This window comes from Halichoeres trimaculatus, unplaced genomic scaffold (genome assembly GCF_033239565.1).
Source record: "Halichoeres trimaculatus isolate MK-OKI-2021-1 unplaced genomic scaffold, fHalTri1.1 fHalTri1_scaffold_8, whole genome shotgun sequence".
In the NCBI taxonomy this organism is placed as follows: Eukaryota; Metazoa; Chordata; class Actinopteri; order Labriformes; family Labridae; genus Halichoeres; species Halichoeres trimaculatus.
The window spans coordinates 16379891-16407527 of NW_027437186.1; the positions used below are offsets into that span (position 1 = coordinate 16379891).

The 27637-nt window shown below is 40.2% G+C and overlaps 1 protein-coding gene across 1 annotated transcript in view; it reads left to right on the forward strand.

Moving 5' to 3' along the window:
- The window catches only part of nrg3a (neuregulin 3a), a 421734-nt gene that overhangs the window by 369202 nt on the left and 24895 nt on the right, over positions 1-27637 (forward strand). Inside the window, exons 4-6 of the mRNA XM_074675406.1 lie at positions 3393-3416; positions 19945-20047; positions 26032-26158. Coding sequence (XP_074531507.1) covers positions 3393-3416; positions 19945-20047; positions 26032-26158 — 254 coding nt within the window. The remainder of the gene's footprint in view (positions 1-3392; positions 3417-19944; positions 20048-26031; positions 26159-27637) is intronic.

A 27637-nucleotide genomic window follows, 5' to 3' on the forward strand; every position in this document is an offset into this window, starting at 1 on the left:
GCTCCATGGGAAATTGAGTTTCTAACCCTGGCAGTGGCAGCACTTATAGCTCTACCCAAAGGGCTGCAAGAACTGCAGAATTTCAGAGGATAGATCACACTGTCACTTTCTTTAGGCTTTGCAGAGGTCAACATGGTCACCAAAGATAAAAAATGTGAAGTTAGTTGAGCGCCAAATGGCAGATAGAGATAAAAGCTTCTTGTTTTGTTGGGGGAACAAACACAAGGTTAAAGTTGGAAGAAGGAAGTAAGGAAAGTCCTGCCAAAGTGTGTGTGTGTGTATATATATATATATATATATATATATATATATATATATATATATATATATATATATATATATATATATATATATATATATAGGGTGCATAGTAAAACTGAAAAGTCTTTCATACTCTGATTTTCTGTTCATCTGCAACCCAATGTTACCATTTTACAGATGTCTTGATTTTTCGTGAGGGTGTTTTTTTTTTTTTCTTTAACTGTTAAGGCGACAAATAGCTGTCAACACCTGAAACTAGATGTTTCCAAAAGCTTTCATGTAAGTGCAGCATTTATCTTGTTCATCTCCTCCTGTCCTGCATCGCAGGCATTTTTGAAAAGAGAAATCAAGAAGGCGCAGGAGAAAGGTCTCCAGGTCATTGGTAAAGTGAAAAATGATCCGCTTACATCCTTGCTAACATTCTCTGCAAAAAAAGATTGGGGGGCAGATTGGACAGAGCTTCTGGCATCAGAAACGACCAGCTCACCCACTCTGAGATGCAGGGCAAGGCCACTCAGGAGATAAAGTCACTGCCAGTGTGGTAAAAGCCAGCGGTGACACCACAGACATCACTTCAGCACTTTCTTTAGATTTTCTTTTAGTCACTGAGATATTTCCAGTCATGTAGTCAGAAAGCAACTGAAGCAGTGGCTGAAGCTATTCAAATATATGCTTATTTTACTCTTGATTTGTTTCAATCTAGAGTCTAACAGGGCTGAAGAAATATGAAAGAACACTTTTAATTTTAAAAGCACTGAATCAAAAATAGTGTGTAACCACTGTAAAAAGATGAGGGGAAAAAATCATCGATGAGAATTGAAAAAATACAGTTTTTGGAGAGAGCCATTCATTTCTGCATTCAAATCACCGCTTTGAAAAACATTGGTCTAATCTGCATAAATACAGTGTAATGTTACAACAATACTCATCTTACATTTATCCTTGGAGTGTTACTGCAGGCCTGTGTGTAATTTGAGTGTGTACATTTACCTCTACTCCTCACCCCCCAGTGAAGCAGTCATAACACACCTGCACCTCTGACCAAGCCGTCAAGTTGTATCATGACTAGTGAAGTCGACATGTTTTGAAAGAGGAAATGGTGTGGAATAAAAAAAAAAGAGGAAGAAAGTCACAGCATGTGTGTCTTTCCTGCTCATTGTGAGTGAACCATGACTTGTGTCGCTCTGTTTTTTGTAAACTGATCTTATTATGATACAACAGTACATAGTAAAAGTATCTATGTAACCATCAAGAGTACAAACTGTTAGCTTGGACTGTAATATGGCTGTGATGTATGCAAAAATATTCATAATGAGGGGGAGTGCTGGTAACAGGTGGTCACACCATACTTTTTGGTCAGGAGGTGTAAGACATGCCTCAGCTCCATCACTTAGCCTGTTCCTTGACTGATAAAAAGCATTTCCAACATGGCAATCGCCATGACGCCTCCTGAGTTGCATATGTACTCAAAGAGAGGGTATGTTTCTTCCTCATATTCAAACATGGATATAAAATAACACTCAGACTGCTGAATATTCATATGTTGTGAAAATCCCTGAATCTGTCACTAAACTCCTCAAAAAAGTCCATTCTAGAGATAGCATGAGGTCCTCACGAAACTTACTGATATGATGATGTCATGACATGAGGATCTCTGAACTGGTTCATGACATGTTGGAGGTGCTGCCTTTAGCTCTGCATTCTGACAGGCCTTAAAAGGGCTGGCCAATCAGACAGAAGGGGGTTTGTGAAGAGGGGCGCCAAAGGCTGAGATAACGGTGCATTCCATTAAGATGATGATGAGATCTTTATTGTCTCCTATGGGAGAAATTTGTCTTGGACGCGAGGGCCCAGGCGACGATTATCACACGGAAGTTGGAATTTCCAAGTTCCGAGTGGGAACATCCAACTGGAACACCCCCTGAGGTTGAAATTTCTAACTGGGAAGGGAGAGCATCCACCCCACTCCAAAGTTTCCAGTAGGAAAGTCCGACTTCAGAGGTGAACAGTAATTACACTTCAGTTATATTCTGTTTAGTGTTCTAGTGTTTGTCACAATAATTTAGCCAAATCCATAGTATCATTTATTCTTTGTATACAGAAATACTGCTGTTATGGCAAGTTTTCCGGCTTGGCAAAGGAAAGCTATAACTCGGGGATGATGTCATTCCTACTCCTGACTTTCCAGTTCTGAGTACAAATGAAATGCACCGTAGGGTTTTGGGGTTTTTTTCGTTGTTTTTTTTTTTTTTTTTTTTTTTTTTTTTTTTTTTTTTTTGGGGGGGGGGGGGGGGGGGGGGGGGGTGTAGTTACAGAAAGGGTAAATCATTTAAAGCGACTAAGGGGGTACCAGAAAGACAGTAGAAAATCCAAAAAAAAATTAAAGCACAACAACCCTCCTCTAATTTCTCAACCAGCTGCCCATGGTTGAATTGCGTGTTGGATAATGACGACACCAAGTTTAAATGAGAAGAGGCACCAACTTCAATGCCTACCTTCATGTACCGTGAAACTAAAAATGGAAAAGTGTGAAGTTTGTAACAACTCAGCCTTACTTTAAGTGTTGTATTTGTTCAAGGTACCAAAAATGAATTATATCTTTTTAATGAATAATGATTTCAAAAAAAAGAATAGAAAAGCTTTTTGGACATGTTCAGCCAGCTATAATGAACAAAGGATCCCTAAACTAGTGACACGTGTTACTGCATGGTCCTTTTCCTGTTTACGCAATGGCAGTTTGATAATCTTGCACAGATTCAATTTCAAATCTGTGGGACAAGCTGGCTAAACCTGTGCTTTCAGGACCTTTGAGGTTAAAACTAGGTCAAAGTTTGTTTTAAAGTCAGGGGATGCATCACCAGCAGCACAGAGGGTCCTCACTAATCAAGCAGAACAAAGTGTGTGTCCATGTGTGTGTCTCTCTTGTATCATTACAAGCATGTGTTCTGATTCCATGTGACAGCAGATAAACTCTCAATACAGCAGCCTCTGTGAAAAAAACAAGTCAGTTACGATCTGGCTATTCGCTGTGACACAATGCTAACGTACACTGTTCTTAATAATAACTCCATTTTCCTTCCTCTCTCCCCTTCCCTCTCTGTCTCTCCACTTCCTGCTGTCTGGATCAACAGATCACTTGGGCATCGAGTTTATGGGTAAGGACAATTTTTCTTCTCTTGCATCTGCACTGATCACAACTGTAAACATCACAAGCTTTCATATTAGATCTACATCGTGTCATGTGATTACTTATGAACAGTACATGCATCATCTATGACGCTTTGAGAATAGCACACATGGATGTGCTTGATCGCATATGGCATCATTATATCAGCAGCCACATAAGCAAAAAGATGAATGGTGTCAATATGCTTGTGCATTCTTATATCCACACCCATCAACCTTTCTTTGTATGATACTCTGAAATATTGTCTTTATCACTCTCTGCTCCCTCTACACATATGTATTTACTTTATACACCATCCCTGTCTTTATGCTCCGTCTCTTTTTCATACTCTCTTTTGCTCTCACAATTGCTTATGAAGTGTCCCTTCAGAATACCAATGTGCTGCAGTCGCCTTGGAAACAGTGAGAACAGAGAGGCAAGCAAGGGTACAGTGAGGGAGTTTTTATGATGTTGGCTCTGTTAACAAATGCACCCCTCATTAGTACGCGTGTGTGTTCGTGTGCACTTGCGTGGCACATGTTCAAGAGTGTGTTAGTGACGTCCGTAGCTTTTCCTGGTGTGAGTTAGATGAGATTCTTCCAATGACTATGCGACGGGTGTTTGTGTGTTTGCCTGCAAGGCTGTGCAGGGTGGGTGCCAGTGGCTCCGCCTCGTCACTGCCAGGCCTCCTTTCTCTCCCTCTCTCCTGTTCTTGGCTTGTCTTACAGGCTCTGTGTCAGGTATCACAGCTGACGAGCTTTAGTTAACTGCATGCATGCTTGTTGTTAACTAGAACCCCTCCATGCTCTCTCAGGTCGGTTTAATTTACGCCTTTTCCACACAGACAGATTGAAAAGCGATGGATCACTTGAGAAATTGGCGTCCTCTGGGTATGACATGGCTGCTTCTAGATTCTGAAAACAAGTCAAATTTCAGAAGCACAAGCGGTGTCTTGCTTCTTTTTTCCTGCTGCACGACTTCTGGATTCGCAGTCAAACGAACAAAAGCTTTTTTATTTTTTTAGGGAACTTGCTGAGACTGTGCAAACTTGGCAGTGACAGATGATCTATTCCACAGAGCTATCTTGCAGGTTTTCCCATTTATATTCAGTGAGAGGTTTTATGCCTCTGCAACACTGCTCAGGCTGCCACTTTTTTTTTCTTCGCCTTGCTAACGTCTCTCGTCCTGCCAATGTCTTCCCCGGCATTGTGCTAAGAAGTGCTCAGATAGATAAGCACCTCCCACACTCAACCCTGGTTTGTCAATGCCTGTGGCTTTGAAAGCTTTCTTCACAGAAAATGTAGGGCTTACATACCAGACAGAAGATTTAATCATTGAATTTTTACTAAAATTGAGAAAGTGCATTCAAAGTGAGTCTTAAGTGTGTAAGAGCAGATATGCCGGCCTTCATTGAGATCAATAACACTGCTTTTCTTAAGTTTGTCATATTACTTGTTGAAAATACTCTTCTCATGCTCATATTAGATATTTTTTTAATTGCAGGAACTTTTCCCTGGAATTAGGTACAACTTTAGGGACTATGTGCTTTTAACCACAGCAGCTATGATCTATAAGTTTGGTTTCCAGGTCCAAGGAAATGGTTTTCTTTTTCCTTTTTCGCTCAACAGTCTGTTAGCCAGTGTAAAAAAGTGGAGCTAGTGTTGCATCAATAACCACTAGGGGTGTAACGGTACATGTATCCGTGCCGAACCGCTCCGTAAGGCCGTCCGGTTCGGTACAGTGCTGTTTTCGAACGAGTACAGTATACGTAAGCCGCTGCACATGGCTCTTTAATATTCATGTGAGTACTCGTCTATGATTGGCTGAGCAGGGAAGGCGTTTTAATATTCATGAGGAAAGCGGTCTGTGATTCATGCTTTGCGATCATTTGCATATCATGTGGACGTGACGTCTCACGGTGAGCCAATCAGAAGATGAATATCAAAGAGCTTCTGTAGCCACAGGAGCTTGTGTCTGAATTGTGCATCATGGCTGCTGCTAACGACCAACCGGAGCTTGAAGAGCCTCCCCCCTCGCTGTATAATGGCAAGTTTTTGGTTTAATAAACATGCTAAGCAAGCAAATGGTTTTGCGTTGTTCCATACTGTACCGAAAATGTACCGAACCGTGACCCTAAAACCAAGGTACGTACCGAACCGTGATTTTTGTGTACTGTTACACCCCGAATAACCACTATGTCCACAACTGTAGAGCTGGGACTTGACTTGTGTCAACACTGGCTTCTGTATCTAAGCAGTAAACAGGGGGGGACCAAACCAGCTTTCCAGCTGGTCTGATGGCATAACAGAGCTTTGTTTGACCGCTGCAGTGGGGACAGCGAGGACTTCTTGCTACATCCTGTGATGCAGTTTCTGATGCTCACATGCTGTTATGACAGTTTAAACATTGTTTGCGTGCTGATGTGAGGTGCAGAAATAATCAATACAGTCTCTCAAAAATTGACTAGTTTTTGAAGGCATCATATTGTCCCCCTGGTACCACTATAGCAGCTTCACGTAATTTATAACTCGTAAAAATTCCTTCTTTTTTTTTTTCTGAAAACCCTTATTTCAACCTCTGAACTGCTGTGTTTTAGCTGCTGTCTCGTCACGGCTACCCCTTCCACTCCCACCCTTCCCTCTGATTGGCTGGCCCTCTGGAAGCAATGGACAGCAAGTCTCATTAAGCTCTCATGACAATCTGGTACTTGTTGTAAGATGGATTGTTTTGTGCATTTCACAGATAGATGAATTGATTTCTGCAACATATAAATATGCAGTGGTTGGATTCCTGTTATGATATCTTAGACAAGACTTTTTTGTTTCTTTTCTTTTCTTTTCTTTTTAAATGCTGTGTAAGACTTTCCCTCTGTATGAAGTCAGTCACTCATGTGCATCAATATTTCCATTCCGTCAGAGATCACTGAGCTATGACTGGAAGATGTACCGGCGGGTTGTAAATCGATTGTTGGAGCAAAGTGTTACAGGCAGCTATTTTGTGGGTGTGGGTAGACTTTAAGTCATGTTGATTTTCAATTTTCTTCAAGAAGGTTTTAGGGTGTTTGAGCCCCAAGGAAGCAAGTAGAGCAAATAGGTGGACATGACTGTGTTAACATGTTTCTTAGCAGTGACAGGAGATGGAGACACTTATGCCATTCATTTGACTTCTCCATGTAAAGCTGGGCAGAAAAAGTGCTCACAGTCCTTGACTTTGACAACTTAGTGAATCAGATGTTTCCTGACTGCAAAATATATAGTCTGTGCTGCTCAGTGACAAAAAAAAGGGGAATGAGAAACATGAGACGGACAAGAGACACAGCAGACATCACTCTTGTGTCCTTCCGCGGTGACTTTTCAATCAAAGTGCTCAACAATTTCTGTCTTTTTGTTTTTCTGAGATTCCCTGGGAATGAACTTGAGATTTATTGAAAAGAGGCTTTGTTCTTTCAATAAACTGCCACTGTTGCTGTCAAAACCTTGCAATGCTGTATTCACTAACAGGTGCACACAGACAAAGAAAAACAGATTTACCAGGGGAGTGTGTTTGAGCACATCTACAAGTGCTGTAAACCATCATTGGTAATAAAACTGAAGTTAAACAGTTCTTTGTAACAATTTTTCATTATACAAGAGTCACAAACTTCATGATTTCTCATCCAGTAGCACTTAATGAAAATATTTTGGGGCATCTGTAACAGCAGTGACAGCAGGTTTTTATCACTGGAGATTTGTCCTCATTTTTGAGTTTTCTGCGTCACAAAAGTCAACTTACATTATTTATTAAGCACAATCCAACATAAATTGACGACAGCGCTGTTCAGCTTTCACAGTGGGAGTAATAACTTGATGTGTAGGGACGAGTGACACCAATATGGAATGCACTTTGGGGCTTGAAAAGGCAACTTTGCATGTTGGTATTTGAGACTTTCTTTTTGAAGCTTCAGTTGTGAAGTGTTGAGAGATGTTTGGTGCAAATGTTACCTCAGTGCACACAGTAACTAAGGCTAATACTGTCTCATCTTACTAGTTTAGCTTTTCTAACCTTGAAATCAGAGTTGTGAGGTTTAAATACTCATTTTTCTACTTACATGGAGTGTCCAGGAATTTGTACTTAAAGTTTTCCTGACATCCTTTTCCTCTTTTATGTCTTTTCCTTGAAGAAATATCTTTATTCTCCATGTCTGACTTCTGAAAACAGGCTTCTTACTCTAACTTCTATTATATTAAACCACAGGAAATGTTTTCCTTTGGGCCATCAATTAGTCTGGTTTTACCTTTCCTGGAATATATTTACAATGACATGAAAGGTATCTAATCTTATCTGCTGTCAGGGTATATCCTTCTTGGAGAGACATTCAGAGGAAACTTACAAGGTTGAGTGAAGGCGTCTGAGATCTTGGAAGAAAGTTTATTAGTAGGCACCAGGATTAAAAAAAAATGATATCATGGATTATTTTGGGCCTGAAATGCTGTAATGCAGCCACCTGCCACTAGCTGTGGCTGTAGCTCCAGTTTATGACAACAGTCATTAACTGGAGCTAAAAAATAAAATGTCAACTTTTACAGGAATAATCATGCTCGATCTGCACTTCTGGACCTCTGTACACATGTGTCAGCGTCTGTGTTTGCCTCCAACCCTCTCCTCCAACTGTTTGTTGATGTTTTGATCGTCTCAGGATGTTTCTGGGCAGAAAGTAAGCATGGTTACCTCAGCCAATCACAGTGTCCCCAGTGCGCACATGACTTAGTGTGTTGATTAGCGATTGGAAGAAGCTATCCTCAGCAGCTACAATAGTGGATATAGCACAGAGCAAGAAAAACACAGCCAAAGTGAAACAAAACACCAAACAGATTAAGCTTTTTAATAAAGACGGTACAGCTTTTTTGTAAAGCACCTTCAAAAACAGAAGTTTACAACGATTTTTGAAAACAAAGGAACATGCAGACAACAAAGCACAGGACAAAAGGCATAAAGACCCTAGCAAGAGAAAATGTCAGAGGAACCCAGACAATACAAGAACCATGTAACATAAAGTGAGACTATAAGGACTGAAATAACAACTAAAAACATACACTCAGTAAGAAAAAGAAGGTAATAAAGGGCAGTTAAAAACAAAAGAACAGGACAGCAAAGAAGAAAAGATGAAATTATAATGATGATAAAATAATGATAATATTAAAGCAAAGATACATTAGAATAACACACCAGAGAAAGATAAAACAATTAAAAGGGCAAAAAGGGAAAGGATTTAAAGTGACACAAAGGTGAGTCATAGATAATATAAGCTCTAAATAAAAGTAATTTACTACATTAATATGTTGACATAACGGAAGAAGTTAATAAAATAAGATGGACGTAAAAGGGGGGGGGCTGCAAGGTGGCGCAACGGTTAGCGCTGCAGCCTCAAGGTCACCAGTTCAAATCCCCACCTCAGCCAGTGGGCCTTTCTGTGTGGAGTTTGTATGTTCTCCCCGGGCATGCGTGGGTTGAGTGAACGGTTGTCTGTCTCTGTGTTAGCCCTGTGACTGGCTGGCGACCAGTCCAGAATGTTCCCTGCCTCTCGCCCAATGACAGTTGGGATAGACTCCAGCCACCCGCGACCCTGAACAGTATATGCAGTATAGAAAATGGATGGATGGGTGGATTTAAAAGTGGTGGGAGTTAAGCATAAAAGACAGTAAAGCCAAAATAAGATAAAGATAAAAATGAAAGGCAAAAGACAGCATCACATAAAAGCCAATTTGTAAAAGTGACTTTTTAAAAGTGACTTAAAAGGAGGGACAGACTCTGCACGCCTTATCTCCTCTGGCAGTTCGTTCCAAAGTTGAGGAGCTTTGAAGAAGAAATCTCAGAAAAGTAATGCTACAGGTGATAGCTGGGGTAGTGAGTGTGTTCACACAGTCACGGTCAGAGGCTCTGGGTGTGTGCTTCCGCTTGCACTGAGCCAAGAAGGAGGAGCCCAGTTTAAGTTGTGTTTATTAACAAGTAACGAAAAAAACAGCAGACACTACCTTTAACTATCCTTGCAGAAAACATGGGCAGATTTAGAGTAGTAGGATCTTCCTTGTGCATTTGTAATACAAAATTTAAGGAAGCTAATGCTCGTAATGTTCAGCATGTTAATTTTCATTAATTTTCACAGAGAGATCTCCCCCTTAAAATAAAGTCATAGTTAGATGGGCTAATGTATAAAAATGTCTTTGAGGGAGTTACGTCTTTCTTGTATACTTGTCAAAGTGTGCACTTTTGGTTTATGCAAATATCTGTATAGCTATATCTTTGTAAACACTATATTCAATCTCTGTGTTGATGGTCAGGCACATGGAAGAGATTTTAAGAGTTAAGGTCTGAAGTATAACCATTGCACATAAACCAGTTATATCCCTGGAAGGTGGAGGAGATAGATGAGCACAGGGTTATGGATTCCTTTTCTTTCTTTCTTTTTTCAGTTTTTTTTTTTTTTTTTTTTTTTTATAATTATTATTATTTATTTACTAATATATCAATTGCTAATTGAGAAGCCAGAGAGCAGCACTGTGACTGTCCAGTAACAACATACAGTGTGTTAAAGGTATAAGAAAGAAATACGGGTTTGTGTAACTTCTTCAGCGAATGGACCAAGAGAGATTAAACAACAGAGAGGAAGAAAACTACACTTGGAACAGTAGCCCCTTGTCACCTCAATATATTCAGCATGTAAATGGGCAAATAAAGGTATGTAGGTAATAGAGGGAAAAGGACCATGACCAGCCAAGAGAGCATGCTTGCTCTAGCATAGCTGACCTGCATAAATACAGGTTTTTATCCTCAAAAAGGAGTCTGCACAGCACATGAAGAGTCTAATGCTCAGGGCTGCGAGACAGCTGCTGAGAATCCCTCTCTGCTTGTGTCCTCTGATCTGTTTGAGCTTGTTTTGTCATTTTTTCTCATTCAGCCATTCCTGTCAATCTTAGCTGCTCCTGAAACAGACCAGGGGACATGATGTAAAGAGCAGAGAACCAGACGCCACAGCGGGAGGTGCATTCTTAGTACAGAGAGACTTTTTACCAGTCCAGACCTATCATGTTTCCCGGAGTTGTTACAAGTCTTTTATTTAAATAGAGAAACATGCCCATGACAGTCAAATCCAGCCTTATTGCCTTCTAAGGATAGCTGATGGATGGATTCATCGGCATTGTGAAGAATGATATTTATCAATAAATACCATGAAAATCAATAAAATACCATTAAGCACAAGACAGTCATGATTATATATTAATTACCTGAGACTAAGCTATAGTCATAAAGAAAACTGGGGTTCTGATTGGCTTGAGGAAGTCACTTAAACTCTGACAAATGAAAAACACTGAAATAGCTGAGACTATTAAGGCGCATCTATGCTCACAGTAAACACGGATATTGAGGGAGCCCTTCGTCTATGCTCTGCAGTCGTTTCATCCATATTTCTGCACTTTCCCACAAAGCTTATGGATACAGGCCAAACAGAGCAGTACAACCAGAAATCATGAGACATTGTTGCTGTCCCTACCTGATACGTAGCTTTACTGATACACAAAGAAGAAATAACAATGGCAGAACTTTTTCTGATGTATTTAAAAGCCTCACCAACCACCGCCCCCAACAGTGCTGCCTGTAGTAGTTTTTAGCAATACCTCCTCCAAAGTTGCCATGTTTGTTTTTGAGTTTGTTTTTATTTTACACTTTTGACTGTGAGCTGGGTTAACAGCAATGCCAACATAAGTGACACATGGAATTATGTGTGCAGTGACATTAACATCATTTGAAAAGGATGTATACATTTTTGTACGCAAAGGGAGTATAAATGGACTTGAAGAGCGGTTATCTCATATACCATTCACCATTAACCCTCTATTATTAAGACTGTCAGCCTGCTGCTAACAGTAAAAGGACCTGTCTGCTAAGGCTGGTCAACTGACTAGTCTTGTCACTAAACCTTCTGGAAAGGTGCGTAAACTTGATTTTAACCCTACATTATGTTGACTAAATCTTGCAAATGCTCAAACAGTTAACATGGTAGTATTGAGAACTTTTCTAAGTACATGAGTAGTGAGCACTGATGTCATTGCAATGTAAGGCTTTTGCTGGAAAAAAAAAAAAAAGAAAAAAAACTTTAACAGCAAGTCTCTGGCCTGAAAAAGACATCTTAAAAGGTTCTGCATGTATATCCATTAGTAATAGTTTTCTTTTCCTGTCATCAATACAACTTCTTGGAAGTTGTATGATTCACAGCTGGTTGGAACTTTGCAATCAAAAGCTGACTAGCCAAGCAGTTTTATTGTCATTTTTAGTAATTGTGCTGTAACCACAGGCATCAGACACAGAGTATGAATTGTGGATTTTTCAAGAAAAAGCCTCCTGTATCAAAGAATTATATGAATCATTTATATGACAGTATACTCTAAGATAGCTGCTGAATGACTGGTGAATTGCAGTAATTGAGAGCCCTTGAGCTCTGGTAACCTGATGTCCTTCAAATGTATTTCTGTCATTTTATATTATACGTTATTAGCTGCAGGGAGCTGTGTTTCCTGATGATGATGAACACCATAGTTTGAAATTTTATTGATCTGAGATACAGATGCTTTGCTGTTATGAACTATTAATATCAATATGTTGTTCTACTGTGATGGTTTGTTTGCAAAGCAGTAAGCCAGAATTGACCTTTATCATCATTAATGCAAATTGTGTCACTATGCAAACCTTGAACTGATTCCAGCATGCTGCCACTAGACATTAAATTTCACTGCCCTCAAACTCTAGGCCACAGTTGAATTCATAATTGTACAAATACAACACAATTTAATAAACCTTTACAGTGTCAGTGTCTGCCAGCAATCTGACATGTCCAAATGATGTCCAGAACATTGGATTAAAGCCATGAATGAGTCACAAACCTGGCACTATTTGTTGGTTCAAAAAATGTTCTGACATTGCCCCAATGAAACATGAAGAACTTGTGAAAAACGACTTTCTGGGTGATTTTGAAGAGCACTTAAAGTAAGGTTCAATGTGGTAATTCAGAATCTAAGGGTCAGTATCACTAACCAAGATCTAAGGACATCTTTTAATCATCATCTAGTAAATCTATTAATGATAGAGCCTGTCTGGAACATGAGAAACTCAGTATGCAGGCTGAGCCCCTCAGCCAGACACACTGCGAGACCCACTGTGAAAATGCCACCCCAGCCTGCCCCCACTTATCGCTGCCTCTGTCTGTGTCTGAGTGTTGGTTATTGCGCTGTTACTACTTATTTGGCTGCAAACTTGCTGTGTGTTATTTATTTGTGCTTTGGTTAAAAACAGACAGATGATCATCCCTGAATAACAAGTAATGAAATTATCAAACAAACCCTCATCAAAAACAACATTTCATTTCTTATTTATAAGTGGAGTCTAGCTACTGAGAGAATAGGTCACCTTTGGTTTTGGAGAGTCTTGGAAAGATTGCATTGCCAAAAAGGTTACTGCAACTACTTAGCATGCCAAAGCTTGTACCCAGAGGTCCACAGTGTTCTTGTCACATCCAAGCAGCAACCTCCAGAGTTTAAAATGAAGCCAAAGCAAAAGTGCAAAAAACTCTAATTCCTTGAGTGTCTACTTGAGGATGGCTGCTAAAGGAATCCCCAGAAGGTCCACAAATTAAAATGCCCAACTGTGCTGCTGGAATAAACATGTTTACAGCCTTACTCAGAACATGGTTTTAGCTTATGTAGTACAAGGGGTGAACTTTTTTTGTATAATGCTGGTGAAAATAGTTGAAAGGCTAAGAGTTCTATACAAATCTGTACCTCAGAGGCACTTCTGAACTGACTGACAGGTCAAGGCACTGACAGGCATTGTTGAAGCTATTTGCCAGGAGGCTTAACACCCTCCTTAGCTCCATTTCTTTGACTGTTTCTAAGGGTGACCAACAGTTGAATTGAGTCAGTCATACCAATGTGTCAACCATTACTGTTTAAAGGCTTTAAAAGCCTTTTCAAAATCCGCCGTGAGATGTCATGGAGACAAAGCCATGTTTTTTTTAAGTATTTATAGTCACACCATGGCAAGATGGGCCATTGCACCAATTGATACTAACCAGCAGCTTAGTTTAGTACTTAAAGAGAGTAACTAACAATGTGTATTAATGATTTGTCTTTGACAGTTAAAGTTTAAGTACTCAGTGTAGCTTGACTAGGTTTTAAAATAAGTTGTGGTCAAGGTTTGGATCATTCCTTAAAAGAAATAGTTGTGTTAAGCTTATGCTCTAAGGAACAGTGGGACCCACAATCAGATCACACCAGACTTAGACTAAGTGTATGAATGAATAGTTTGTGCAGTAGTCCACAAAGAAAACAAGCCATGAGGCCAGAGATCCAAAGCACAGTGATGGAGAAAAAAACAAAGAATGCAGGAGGACTGGGCGCATTGGCAGAGTTGCAGTGAAAATGGCAGGGCTAGTGGCAAACAGAAGAAAAACAGGGAAAGTAAGAATAAGCCAAGACGTAAAAAAAAAAAAAAAAAAGAAAGAAAAAAAAATCTTGAAAGCCTTTAAAGAATGTAACTAACAGGGTAGCTGACAAATGAAAATTCAGGCCATGTCCACACATAGCCAGGTATCTAGAAGCTGCATATAATTTTATACATTTACACCTGTCTTCCACACGAAACGGCAGTTTTATGCCTCTAAAAACAATGTTTTCCAAAAAAAACTCCAGCCAAAACCTCCGGTTTCATGGTTTCGTGTATACACTGGAAAACAGTTTTTGGTTCTTAAACGTTACAGCTGAATGGCAGGGATGCATTCTGACTAGCTGGCATGGGTTTCACATCTGAAAGACACTGCCAAATATAGGTTTGGATTTGCCCACTGGACGAAAGTATTTTTAAAAAATATGGGGGAGTTATTGTTTTTGAAAATACCCAACTGACAGACTGGGTTTTCATGCTGCAGAGGACAGGGGTGGCTGAAGAGCTGATGACTGACAGGTGTATAGATGGTACAGGTGAGGTGATTGAAGGAGGCGTCCAGCCCACACTGACAAGGACAGGGGAAAACAGACCGACAACACAAACCCAGACAAGAAAGGCAAATACTACAAATCCCTACAAGTTTAGTTATTGAGACATTTAAGTCTTGCAATTGATTCGTGTATCAATCAATAGCACAATGTTTCACCTGTTGCACATGGACACTTATACAAGTTTGTTACATGAGACCCAAATTCAATCTTCTATGTTGCCTTAGCCTCTAGCCTTAGGCTTGTTTCTTGGCTGAGCAGTGCTAATCTTCAGTAGGCAATGTCCACAAATAAACTTTAGTTACACCAACAACCTGTGTGAGTCTCCTTCCCTTCCACTAAACTTGTCCATTAAATGTGTCTCCTTCAGACAGATTAATACAAGAATTCATGTAGCTCCGGATCTGTGTTTTCTTTTATCAGTTATAAATGGGTTGTAAATATCGACATGTGTGACATTCCATGTGTTGTTCCAGCTCTCCAGTCAACACTATTCTCATTTTCTTGTGTATACTATTAAACAAAAGGCGTCTTAAGCAATAAAAGCTGAATCCTTTAACCTGTATTGTGTCAGAGAATACAAACACTTATTGATTTCACTCTTTCCTGTTCACCCACCTCTATGCAAGCATTGCTGCTGAAAACTCATTCCTCTATTCACAGAAGTTACAGCAACACTACAACCATGTGATTCCACATTTAGTGTAAAATATTACTCATATTTCTCTATAATGTTGCTGTAAATAAAAGAGAAGCAGTACTCTGCCGGGCAGAACTTGGTGTTTGAAGAGGGTGTAAATAGGTGATGTGACCTCACAGCCCCACAGATGGAACATGGTCATGCCTTCACTCTCTCCAGCTGCATGATTTATTCACATTAAGAGAGAGTGTGTTTGTGCATACAGGAAGGCGTGTCCGAACAAGGACATGGGAGGGTAGGAGGGAGGTTGAAGTACTTCTTGACCTTGGCGATATATTTATGAGTGGCCTTACACCAAGCATACTGCATGCATATAAAACATGGCTGAATTTAATAAGTGGACTGAACTTTTGCACAAGTGTGGTAAACCTTTGTGTTAGCTCATCTGTGCGGACTTGACATGACCATTTCATGTGTGACTTATAGTAAGACAGAGTTATCCAGAGCAAGGCTTTTTCTCTGTTAGATTCTTTCCCCCATCCCCACAGTGTCAGGTGTCAAACTGTTCCTCCATCTCAATCAACCAAAAAACACTTTTAGAATTAAACTTCATAACATTTGGATCAATCAGGGGTTGATCTACAGCTTTTGCTTATTTGTCACATTTCTCATGCTGCACTTTTTTTCTTAGAAGGACAGTCTCCTCTGGTTACATAAATCATTATCAGCTTCACTTCTGTTATCTGACAAATTGAGTGTCATCCATGACTAATCCACACAGAGTACTGTTTCTTAATCACTGTCAGGCTGAAACTACGACACAACATTCACTCGTTTTATACAGCAGCCCATGCTCAGGGTGAGAAGCTCAAATGGGCTAGAATTGTAGTTAGCTTGCATACTAACTTACCTCTATGTTAGCGAGAAAAAAAAAACAGGTTATACTATCATATTGTTATGTCAGCCAGGATGACTGCTAACTCTACATGCTGTAGCAGCCAAACAAACTCATTCCTTCCATATAATTTTGAATTAGAGTAGAGGTGTTCTCTCCCCACCTCAGACTTTTAAATTATATGTGGACACGTGGAAAGGCAGGGAGCTCCCAGAACAGAGCCACACAGCCAAGTTTTACTTCTGCAATGCAAATGATTAATTATTTCCAAGAAAGTGTTTCTGATTGAAATAAGAAGAACAAAAACAATACTGGCCTGCTGCCTGACTCCATGTTGTCTGTCACTTTGGTGCCTGTGATTAAGAACAAAGCTGGCAAGGTTGGGTGCCTAGACAACTATTGTCCTATTGCTTTAGCCAGTGTGGTGTCAAAGGTCCTGGAGAGTATTCTTTTAGAGCGGGTATCTAAATATATTGGTACCACAGATAACCAATTTGGCTTTAAGTCTAAGCATGGTACTGATTTTTGTATCTATGCCTTGAAAGAAGCTGTTGAGGTATATATAAAAAGAAAAACTCCTCTGTCCTGATAGGATTTGTTGATGCCTCTAAGGCCTTTGATCGTGTTAATCATCAAAAGTTGTTTCGGAAGTTAAGTGAAAAGCGGGTCCCTCATTATATAGTAAGGATTCTGGCATACTGGTATGCCAACCAGAGTATGCAAGTTAAGTGGGGTGATAAAGTGTCCTCCCCCTTTAGAGTAAGCAATGGTGTGTGGCAGGGTGGGCTACTTTCTCCTGCTCTCTTCTATGTATACATGGATGATCTATTAAAAAACTAAATGGCTGCAAAACTGGCTGTGCAATTGGTAATTGTATATCAAATCACCTTATGTATGCTGATGATTTGGCCCTTTTTTCACCCCAGCAGTGCCGGGTTCCAGCAGTTGCTGAAAATTTGTTCTGAGTATGGCTTAACATTTGGGGCTCTAATTTCGTAGACCAGGCGCAAGCGCAGGCGCACCTGCGCGTCCATGCCTCCCTCCGCCCAAATGGCAGAGAGGGAGGAGAAAAGCCGTGAGTGGGTTTAACACAGCTGAGCGCTGTCTTCACCAATCAAATAAGTGCCTCTCCTCGCCTCTAAATGCCCTGCAGCCGGGGCGCAGCGTCTGATTGGTCTGAGTGATCCCCCGCACCGTGGAAACAGTGCTGGTAGCAGAGACGGTCAGAGCCGCTGTCCGTGCAGCAGGAGAATGGACAGCGGGGCACATCGAAGGACACGAGCCTCTGAGGCTTTGATGACATGTGCGCACTTGTGCGCCTGTCACCAAATTACAACTGCGGAGGGTGCGTTCCACTTTGCGCCGAGGATAGACCAGGTTGGAGCTGGCGAGCATTCAGCGCACTTTTTCGGCACAAAATTGTCACTGCGCCAACATTAATATGCCGACACCTCTCCCTGGTGCGCCGTCAACTCCCCCTGGCGCACAGTCAAACCCATCTCTGCGCAGACGGTCTACCAAATTGTCAAATTGGCAGCACACGGTGGTGCGCAGCACGAAATTAACACTGCGCAGGATTGCGCCCCCTGCGCTGTGCCACAAAATTAGAGCCCATGATGTGCAATACAATCCCTCAAAGAGCACTGTTCTGATCTGCAGAACAAGAGGGGACAAGGACCTAAACTTCTCTGATTTGTATCTGTCAGGACAGGTGCTGAGTGTCAGCACCCAAATAAAGTATTTAGGTTACATTATTACCGATCAAATATATAATGATGATGACATGTACAGACAATGTTGTATGTTATATGCTCATTGGTACAGTTGTCTTCTCTAAGTTTGATGTGTCTGTCCAAATAGTCTCTCTCTCTCTCTCTCTCTCTCTCTCCCTCCCTCTCTCTCCCTCTCTCTCTCTCTCTTTCTCTGTCCTTTTAATCACTGTATGCTGGTTTGTTTATTTTAAATGGACTCTCTGAGTCTGCCAATTAAGGTGATGATGATGATGATGATGAATGGCATCTAGAAACATGCTTTTTCAGCCATTTATCTTCTGTATAAGTGGATGTTTTCTGAGTTGTCAGCAACATTGTACATTGTCATACCTGTTTGAATCCATGGGTTGGGTCTTTTCCTAATGTTTGAAAGAGAAGGCAAGGGAAGCTTAATAAGCATCACTCCACACTATTAGCCAAGCCTTGTTAGTAACTGCGCTCCTTGAAAACAAATGTGAGTAACTCCTCCCACTTTTTGGAACTCTTATACCCTGTCAGATCTTTTGAATGAAAATTATACTTAAAATTAACCCAAAAAATTCCTCAGAGGTTATCCCTGAAACATTTTCCTGTCTATCACTCACTAAAGCTTTTTTTTATCATAAGAGAGTTAAAAGAGCAGAAGTATCACATTAGTGCTCAGTATATGCCAATGCTCTGAGTTTCTGTTAATAAGCCTGTAGTGGGAGAGAAAAAGAGGGATCACTGCATCACACAGTCTCCCCTCTATAACCTCCTTTATCTTCTTCCTCCTCGTGTCTTTCTTTTTTTATATCCTTATCTCTGTCTTTCTCTCTTGCTCTGCCTTCCCTGCATTCGACCTCAGGGTGTTCCCGCAGGACAGCCCCAAGCTCCCTCTAATGATATAATTATAGCCAATGAGCCAATGTGATGACTCAGGCTGATTAGCGGCATCAAAACAACACCAGCCCCTAAACAGAACTTAGACTTAGAGGAAGAGAAATGAGGACACAGGGAAGAGAAAAAGCTGCACTGACAGTGCACTGATAGGCTCAGAGGCCGCAGTTATTCCAGGGATTATGTATGACATACTGCATGTATGACTGGTTATGTAATGTCTGTGTGGGCATCGGTAGCTTAAAGGCTGTGCAGAGAAAAGCTTGGTTTGAATTCCCAGCCATGCTCGAGAGTGTTGATGTGGCTATGAATCAGTGAGTCCATCTATCACTGGCTGTCAGAGTACCTTTGAGCAAGACTCAGCAGATGCAGTTGTATTGTTCTGCAAAATCTAAAAAAGGTTACAGTTAATGGGTGTACTCATAAAGACTTAAACTACCTATTTTTCCCGACTAAAGCAGCCATTTAAAGCCATCCCAGTTAAAATTTGTCACACCTTATGTGATCTCTGTGCTTTTCCAAGGTCTGAGCCTGTGCTAAATAAAACCTGATTGATCGCCTATTAATGCATCTGAAGGCAACTATGATTTACTTGTTCGTAGCAAACAAGACAGCTTCCATTTTTCTCTACTAATGGCGTCTGTCCGAGCAATAACTCTTCTTGTCTCCATGTATTCAAGCTCCATTACATGTGGCATCCATTTCAAAGGCAGTCAGCGTCTACTGGACCATTACTCGATGTGGTAGAGCCGATAAAATGAGCTGAAAGGCTGTGCGGTAACTAAGAATAGCAGGTGCTGCTGGAGAGTTGTAAATGGGTATTTGTGTGTCGCAAATGGGTTTTGAGTTGTTGTATTATATCAGTTTAATTTGCTTTATTTATCACAAAAATAATTACACTTGCACCAGAATGAATCTGCAAAGCATACAGTATGCTGGATGGCCCCTGAGAGCTGTTGCAATACAACTGGTTGTCTGATGATTTGAAATAGCTGTTAAGGCGCCGCAACAATGATATTTCAAATTAACAGCAGATAAGTGCAAACCTCCAAACTGTGTTTAATTATGGTTTGTTGTGAATTGCTGTTTCAGCACTGTAATTATTTAATATTTGCTGGGTCTGAATATTGGCTATGGGAATCTCAATAGACATATGCCTATTTAAAAACAGAAACTCAGAAACATGTTTTTCTCCTTCTCTGTCTTCATTCTCTTCTGAGTCTCTCACATAAACCTTCTCACAGATGTTCAAATAATATAAGACCTTATTTTCAAAGGGTGTGTTGTTCAGACATTAATGTTCCTCCTTCCCTTGTTTTGTTTCCCCACAGAGAGCAAAGAGGTGTACAAGAGACAGGTGCTGTCAATCACCTCCATCGCCATGGCAATCAGCCTCCTGGGAACCCTTTGTATGGCCCTCTACTGCCGCAACAAGTGAGAGCATTAACACAACAAACATAGGGATACACATCGAATCACAGGTTGTTTATACTGTGTATTTCGCAGTGTGGGGGAGACAGAAAAGTTTAATCACTTATCATGTCTCCTTCTCTCTGTGACTGTTCACACATACTTTGCTTTTATTGGGAAATAGGACAAGAACACATGACTGAAATTTTAATAGACTATTAATGGATGTGATCATGTCAGACAAATAACATGTTCATGGATATCAATAACTTAAGTCAGCTCAATTTTTTCATGAGATTTTAAAGGTCAGTACAACCATCATATAATGTCAACATGAATAAAGGTAATGACAACCAGTAGTGTTAAGAGAGAATCAATATGTAATTATTGGAATTACTATTTCAATGAATCAACCAATATTCATTGAGAAAAAAAAAGTTCATTTTTGTTTTCATACAAATAAGTGATCCATAACACTGTTCTGTATAGAAGAAAATTATCCCCAAGTTGTGACCCCCATTCCAGTACAACAGTCTTCCAAAAGAGATTGTTTTAATTCTTATTTATTTATTTATTTAAGATGTTGTGTTTTGGGCTTCAAATGTCTTTATTTAGAGAGTAAAGAGTAAAGCAGGAAACGTGGAGGGACACTTTGACATCACTTGCAGGAAATGGCCTGAAAAATGTTATAGTACCAAGCCTGCCCACTTGGGGCATCTGTGCATGATATTCTTGACTTTATCAACAGACTAAACCAGCACCACTCTTATCTGATTTAATCTTACTGTTGATTAAATCAGAAAAGACTTCTTTACAAGTGATTTTTTTTTTTTATTTTACAAGTCTAGAAAATATGAGAAGTGTGGATATCTTTGGCAATCAAACAACACCCAACTGTCTTACTCAAAGGGGTAGTGAGGCCAAGCACAGGATTCATACCCTCCTATGAAGTCTAGAAACTGTTGGTGGAAGTGAGGGCAGGATGTAAGATGAGCTACATGGATCTGAGTGGAAAAGAGGAGAGTTGCAACACTCAAACTGAAACATCGACTGAAAGCCCAACAGATGGGAACAGATTTCCTTTTCTGGCAGCAGTAGGATGATTGGTCAATAGAGGTTGAGGCTAAATCTGGTTGGTTTAGTGTTTGAAAGGGTGAACACCCATAATTAGCTGATCACCAGAAGGACGGAGTTAGGGAGAGGGACTGACGTGAATGAATATTTACTAAAGAATGAATGGGTATGGAAGAGTCTTCCTGCAATGGAAACACACTTTAAGATCAATGCTGCAGGGACCCTAGGTACACAAGTTAAACATCTGTATGATCAATATGGAACATAAAATGAGGGACATGACAAAACTTTCCAGCTTGCAATAAGTCTGCAGTTGACGTGTTACTATCTGATATGTTAGCCCCTTCACAAATAGGAATATTAAACAACATAAATAAGTCCTAAACTTTGTTAAAAGGCTTTGGTCTTGTTGGACTATGAATAGTTCCCAGTTTCTAGTTTCAGTATGGAAATGGAAAGCACACTGCTCAGTTTAGATTATGGATGTACTGTATATCAGAGATGGCTGCCTTGGGGAAGGGCTTAATTGGGTTTGGGTTCAGATTTTTCAGGCGAGGAGTAAAGGAGACATAAACTCAGGTTCACTCAGGTTCTGTTCCCAGCCATGCACTAATGTGATGTATGTTTTCTCATGAATAAATTGACAGGTATATTAGCTACAGTGACATGTAATTTATCTTCTGACTTTCATTTAAGCTAAAAGTTTCTCTGGTAGTTTTTAAACGTTTAAACTTACTTTGACATTATTATGGTTAAACCTGCCACAAGACCTCAAGTAAGAAAATGACTTTTTATTTGGTTAGAAGCCCAGTTGGGTGTGGGCAGAGGAAATGCCCACAGAGACATTTTGTTCACTTAGTGAAGGCTGATGGAACATGTTGAGGCATCAAACATTTTGAACCACATCCCAGACTGGATATTTGCACTATTTGTAAATCTCATTATGGGCTTGCACATATTTATAACCCATTAAAGCATAAAGGTCAGCTCGTGTGGCTCTGGCACTCTTTTCCTTCTGTCCCTCTCCCCCTATCTGCATATTTCTGCAGTGTATGAGCCGTGTGCACATTAATGAATGGTCAACATCCATTTCTGGAAGGGGAAACTTTGCATTGCATTGCCCGCAGAGATACTTTATTCTCAATGGGATGGGCCAAACATCCAGGATGTAGCGGCATGGCAGTCTGTCATTCAGAGTATATGGACCGTGGAGCAGCTTCTAATGGATGGCCCTGTAATTCCATAGGCTTCTCTCTGTAATATAATGATGTGAGTGAGTGGGCAGCTTGACAACAAGATAATCGGATCAAGGCTTGATGGACAGGCACTTTCAAAGAATCTGTAATTGAGTCAGGTCCCGTTTTGCAGAGAGGATGCATACAGATCGGAAGGAAGTGTTCATGCAAATCTGAGTGACCTGAATAGAGATCAAGCCAAAGATTTTCAAACAATGAGAGTGAGGAAGAGAGAGACGACATGCAACCAAATGAAAGACAAACGGTTCTTCTGTTCTTGCTGTCGTCATTGCTCTTTAAAGGGCAACACGCAGATTTGGAGGGTGACACATTATTGCCGTGTTGTTGTTTTTCCAATGCAGTGACAATGAGGTCAGAGTTCTGGCTTAAAATGAAATGCTCACAGCTGCTCGATGTTTGGTGTCTCATACCTCTTATATTTATAATTATAATGTCAAAGCAACCAAAAAGTTTGTAAGACAAAAAGCAGCAGATGAGACACTTGAGGTGTGTGTTGATGCCTGTGATTTGGACCAATCCTTAACAATCAGTCTTATAAGGATGAGCACACCTTTTGAAAATTGAATCAGCAGGTGATGTGAACGTTGAAGATGATTGTCCAATGCTCTTATTTATTACTGCAAGATTATTGTTCAACTTCATGTTACACAGTAGTGTCAAGAGCTGCACTACTGAGAGTACCCACTGTAGATAAATCATGAAGTTCTATTTGTTGACAGGAGGGAAATAAATGAGTCCAAGGTCCAGTCCACTGCACTGTGTCTGACAGTCTGAGGGAGGAGTTGAAAAGTTTGATGGCCACAGGCATGAATGACTTCCTGTGGTGGATCTCCGTGTAATGAGTTTTGCACTGAATGCACCCCTGTGCTTGTCAAGCATGTCATGGAGTGGGCGGGAGACACTGTCCACGATGGCATGTCACTCCTCTTTGACACTGCTGCAGGGGAGTTCAGCTCCACCCTTACAAAATAACTTGACTCAAAGATCAGTCTGTTGAGGATGCTGCCTTCAATCCACTGCCACTTCACACAAAAGAAAACAGGGCAAGGACTGGTAAAGCACTTTCAGGTACTGTCTGGCAGATGCTGAAGGTCTTTTAATTCTTGGTTTCAGTGTTTTAAGTACAGGTACCTGTTGTCCTCCACAAGACTGATACTAAATTCCCTCCTTGCTTCCACAACCAGCTCATTTGTCTTTGCTGCACTGAGCTGCAGATGCTTCCACTTCACCCTACAACTGAAAAATCCACCACAGCTCACTCCGTTATTCACTAATCTGTTCCACAATTCACCTCTGGACATTCTCGGGACCCTTCAGTCTCATGTTCAAGATTTGTAATTTAAAGTGTGCAGGAGGAGGAAGAACTGATGCTACCACATCATGTTTGAGACCATACACATGTCAGGTTATGTAAGTATATATAAGGGTATATAAGTCAAAACAACCTCTCAGTTGCATCCTGACATTAAACTACTCAGAATTGCATGCAGGTTAAAGTCTACATAATGTCCAGTTCAACAGATCTGGAAGTTTCCTTACTTGCATGCAGCCTCACCAGGGAATATCTAAATATCGTCAAAAGTGCTGTGCAAGTGCAAAGGGCTCTTCACTGATTCATCCAAATTTGGCAGAGCCATTAGAAAATGTATACAGATGACAGATCTGTTAGGTGTTGCACAGTGTAAAAAGAATGTAAATATATTGTCTGCTACTCAAGTAGTTAACAATCCAAAACCCAAGGGAAAGGAGGGGGCAATACCCAAGAGCAAGCACAGCCGTTTGCATGCTAAAGCCTCAAATAAACAACCAGATTGTGTCGAGGCTTAAGAAGAGATAATAGATCTTTCATATCCTAAAGTAGCGTGAACCAAATGGCGCAGCCTTCTTCTTAGAGAATATAATTAAAGTGCCACAGAGGTGGAGAGAATTGGAGTTCACTATGATGCTGTGTGTAAACACTCTATTACATCGCTGTCATCCGCCAGAGAGTCTCCGAGACAAGAACTGTAAGAGCTCCATTGGCTTTATCAGATAATGAGCGTCGCCGCTGGCACAACACAATGAAGTCGTGATAAAAGCCTTTGTGCATTTCCATCCAGGTCAGGGTAATTGCACAAGCTTGAGTAACTAGTGTCGTAATGATGAAGGGCATGCAATGCACACCGGTAATAAACACACCATAAGGAGGTTTTTCTAGATGAATGGGAGAGATATGAGGACATCATGTTGCTCAATAGAGTCTAATTATTTCACTTCCTGATTATCTGATTGCACCTTTTTTGACGAGTCAGGTCTGTGACTATGCAGAATATACAACCCATTCTTAGATCGACAGCTTCATTCCAACAGTGTCTCTGTAATAGCACAAAGCTGCAGTTTTAGACAAATATCTGAGAAATGTAGAGTCTAGACTCAAAATGTTTAACACATACTTTAGAGTAGAGGTACATTATAAAAACAGTTTAGTCCAGAGCGTTTTATTATTGCTTCTGCTGGAGAGATTGGAAAGTTAGATAGAAAGCACCTCAGGTCAATAGCTCTCCTTCGTCTTCTTCTCTGTCCTCAAGGGCATGAGACTGGTGGAACACAATTTTCCACAGCCACTGACTCATTTTTCAGAAGTATGTTGGTGGATGGTTAAAAAAAAAAAAAAAGGAAAAGAAAAATCCTGTAGATACTTCCTAGAGTTTGTTTTAAGCAATGCAAAGGACATTACAGTGTTAGAAATCTACATTTACTTGAAGTACTGTTGAATAAACTTTTTAAAATGATGGAAAATACTGGCAAATGGCACAAATATCCCTGGAGGTTTGTACATGTATTTAACATCTAAGAGCTGACTTCATGCCAACATGATCACAACAGGTCATAAGAATAGGACTCCTATGACCCATTTCTATATCATTTTTTTATAATCTGGGGACCCTTTAAGACCATCTCTGGAATCCCTTCAGTAGCTTGGCTCCAGCGTTGTTCAGTCAGGTGAAGTAGAAAAGCCTGCCTTGATTTATGACAGTCTGAGTCATGGGTTCCTATGAAATTCAAAAGTGTAAAACTTTTTTTCAACCAAAACCAGAATTTTGCTCACAGTTAACCAAGTACTAAGTAATGCTGCTACATGCTCAAAACTTAAAGTATTGAATTAATTCCCTGGAAGTTTTACTAAATTGTCCTCACTTATTATTGATCACCTAACCACTCTACTTTAAAAGTCCAATCAAAGTGAAACCACAAAAAGTAGTATGATGATCATAATCTTTTGTTGCAAAGTCACATCACACAATGGCATGTTCTGATCCTGTTTTGACTTTTGACAGTTATCCATTGATTACCGCTGGTACTTGGTGGCATTGTTGATTGCAGCATAAAGATGTAACAATGAGCAACTCAAAGACATGCTGAATAACATGTAATTGAGGAGCTGATACTGTGAGGCTGAGCACCAAAAGACAGGCCCTCTTCAGTATGTAAAATCTGTTGGGTAGAGATAAAGGATGTAGGCGTACCTGAGCAGAAAAATGCTCAATCCTTGTGCTTTCATACAGTTTAAAAATCAAAATCCATCTTTTCAAAGACGAATGAAAAATCCATACATTCAGACTGTGATCCTGTCCCTGCAGAAATACCTCCTGCCTTTGCATCATCCTTTTCTATCTCTTTCTCCCTTTTTTTTTATAGGAGGCGCAGAGAAAAGCTCCAAGCCCACTTGAAGGAAAGTCGCACTTTGAAAAACTACACCGCTAATTCCCATAATGCCTTGGAAGGCAAGATGAGGGCTCCTAACGCCAACCTGCAAATGCATGAGGTAATTACTGCCACTTCCTCTTTTTACATCTCGTCTTTCCTTTTTTCAGTACTGCTGTCTGCTGTTGAATAACAACTGTGTTAACACACACAAAGCACTTAGCTGGACAAAAGACTTCATGTTTGTGATTCAGAGTGGTTCCATTTTATGTATTTCAAGACACTGTGTTGTTTAATTGCTTTGAGTTTTGGCTTGGATTCACAGTACCTCTTTAAGGACATGATAGGTCTGCATTTTGTCAGAAAATGGGTGACAATTGAATTTTAAAAAAATATATTCATTTATATATATATATATATATTGCAACTGAAAAAGAACTAAGCAGAGGTTTAAACAACAACAAAGGTTGGGTTACACAAAGTGGAGCCAGTTTTAAGAGAACAATTAGCTTAAAAGAGTGGAAAGTACTTGGACATTTTCGTATCAAATAAGCTTTTTACAAGCAGAAACTGGTAATTTATTGCTGCTTACAGGAGTAGCGGGACTGTAACTGTAAAGACAATGTCAAATCAGACCTGTAGTCCACTTTCTATTGGCATGCATCATAGATTTTATCCCTCCACTGCACTTTTTTGCCACCGATGAATGAGTGTGACTCTACCTGGCTACTTGAATCGGACTCACAGGTCTTTGAGGGAGCAATCCTTATGTGGTTTGGGAGCACTATGCAGGCTAGCGATGTCATTCATCTTCTTCTCTGCACTCTTTGTCATCACAGCTCTCCCAGATGTGCATTTGGAGTAGCTGGCATGAAAAAATATTTCCTTAATTTGAATGTCAGTCAAAATCACATCTTCTATTACCTCAGGGGGAGTGTGTGTACTGCATGTATGTAATCTGCACCACTGGGCACAAATTAGCTTAAACCATTTTTACATGTTTACATTATAAGTTACCGATCCTATCTTGGCAGGTTTGACACAAAGCTTTATTGGATAAATTGCATATTTCCTCTACGGGCATGATTTGAATTGCCAATGAAGCAAAGCATGTGTGTCTTTTTTTTTTTTTTTTAAATAAACCCAGGGGTCTCTCTTTATATAAACACATTAATATAAACAGGATAAACTGTATAAATCAACGTGTGGCAGCAGAGAAATCTAAACATAAAACCCAGTTTGCAAGAAGCAGAGATAATTACAGTTATGACTTCAGCAATGCACAGACCCCCTGCCAACATGGATTCTTCCTTACTTGTCTTACCTCCTTCCTTAGATACTGCAAACACTTTTAAAAGTTTTACTTTACTTATGCCATTTTGGTGCTTCCACTTTAAAAGCTTGCAAGGAATTAGTTTGACATTACATCAAGTTGTATGCATAATTACAGATAGTCACATGACAAGTATTTGGTGCCCAGCTTCTTGTCTTACTGTCAACAAGACAAAGACGGGATCCTTTCAGAGGACACTACCTCACCACCTACTGTAAATGTTTGCCCCGGTAAAATGTTGAACACAGGTTTGACGTGCTTTGATAT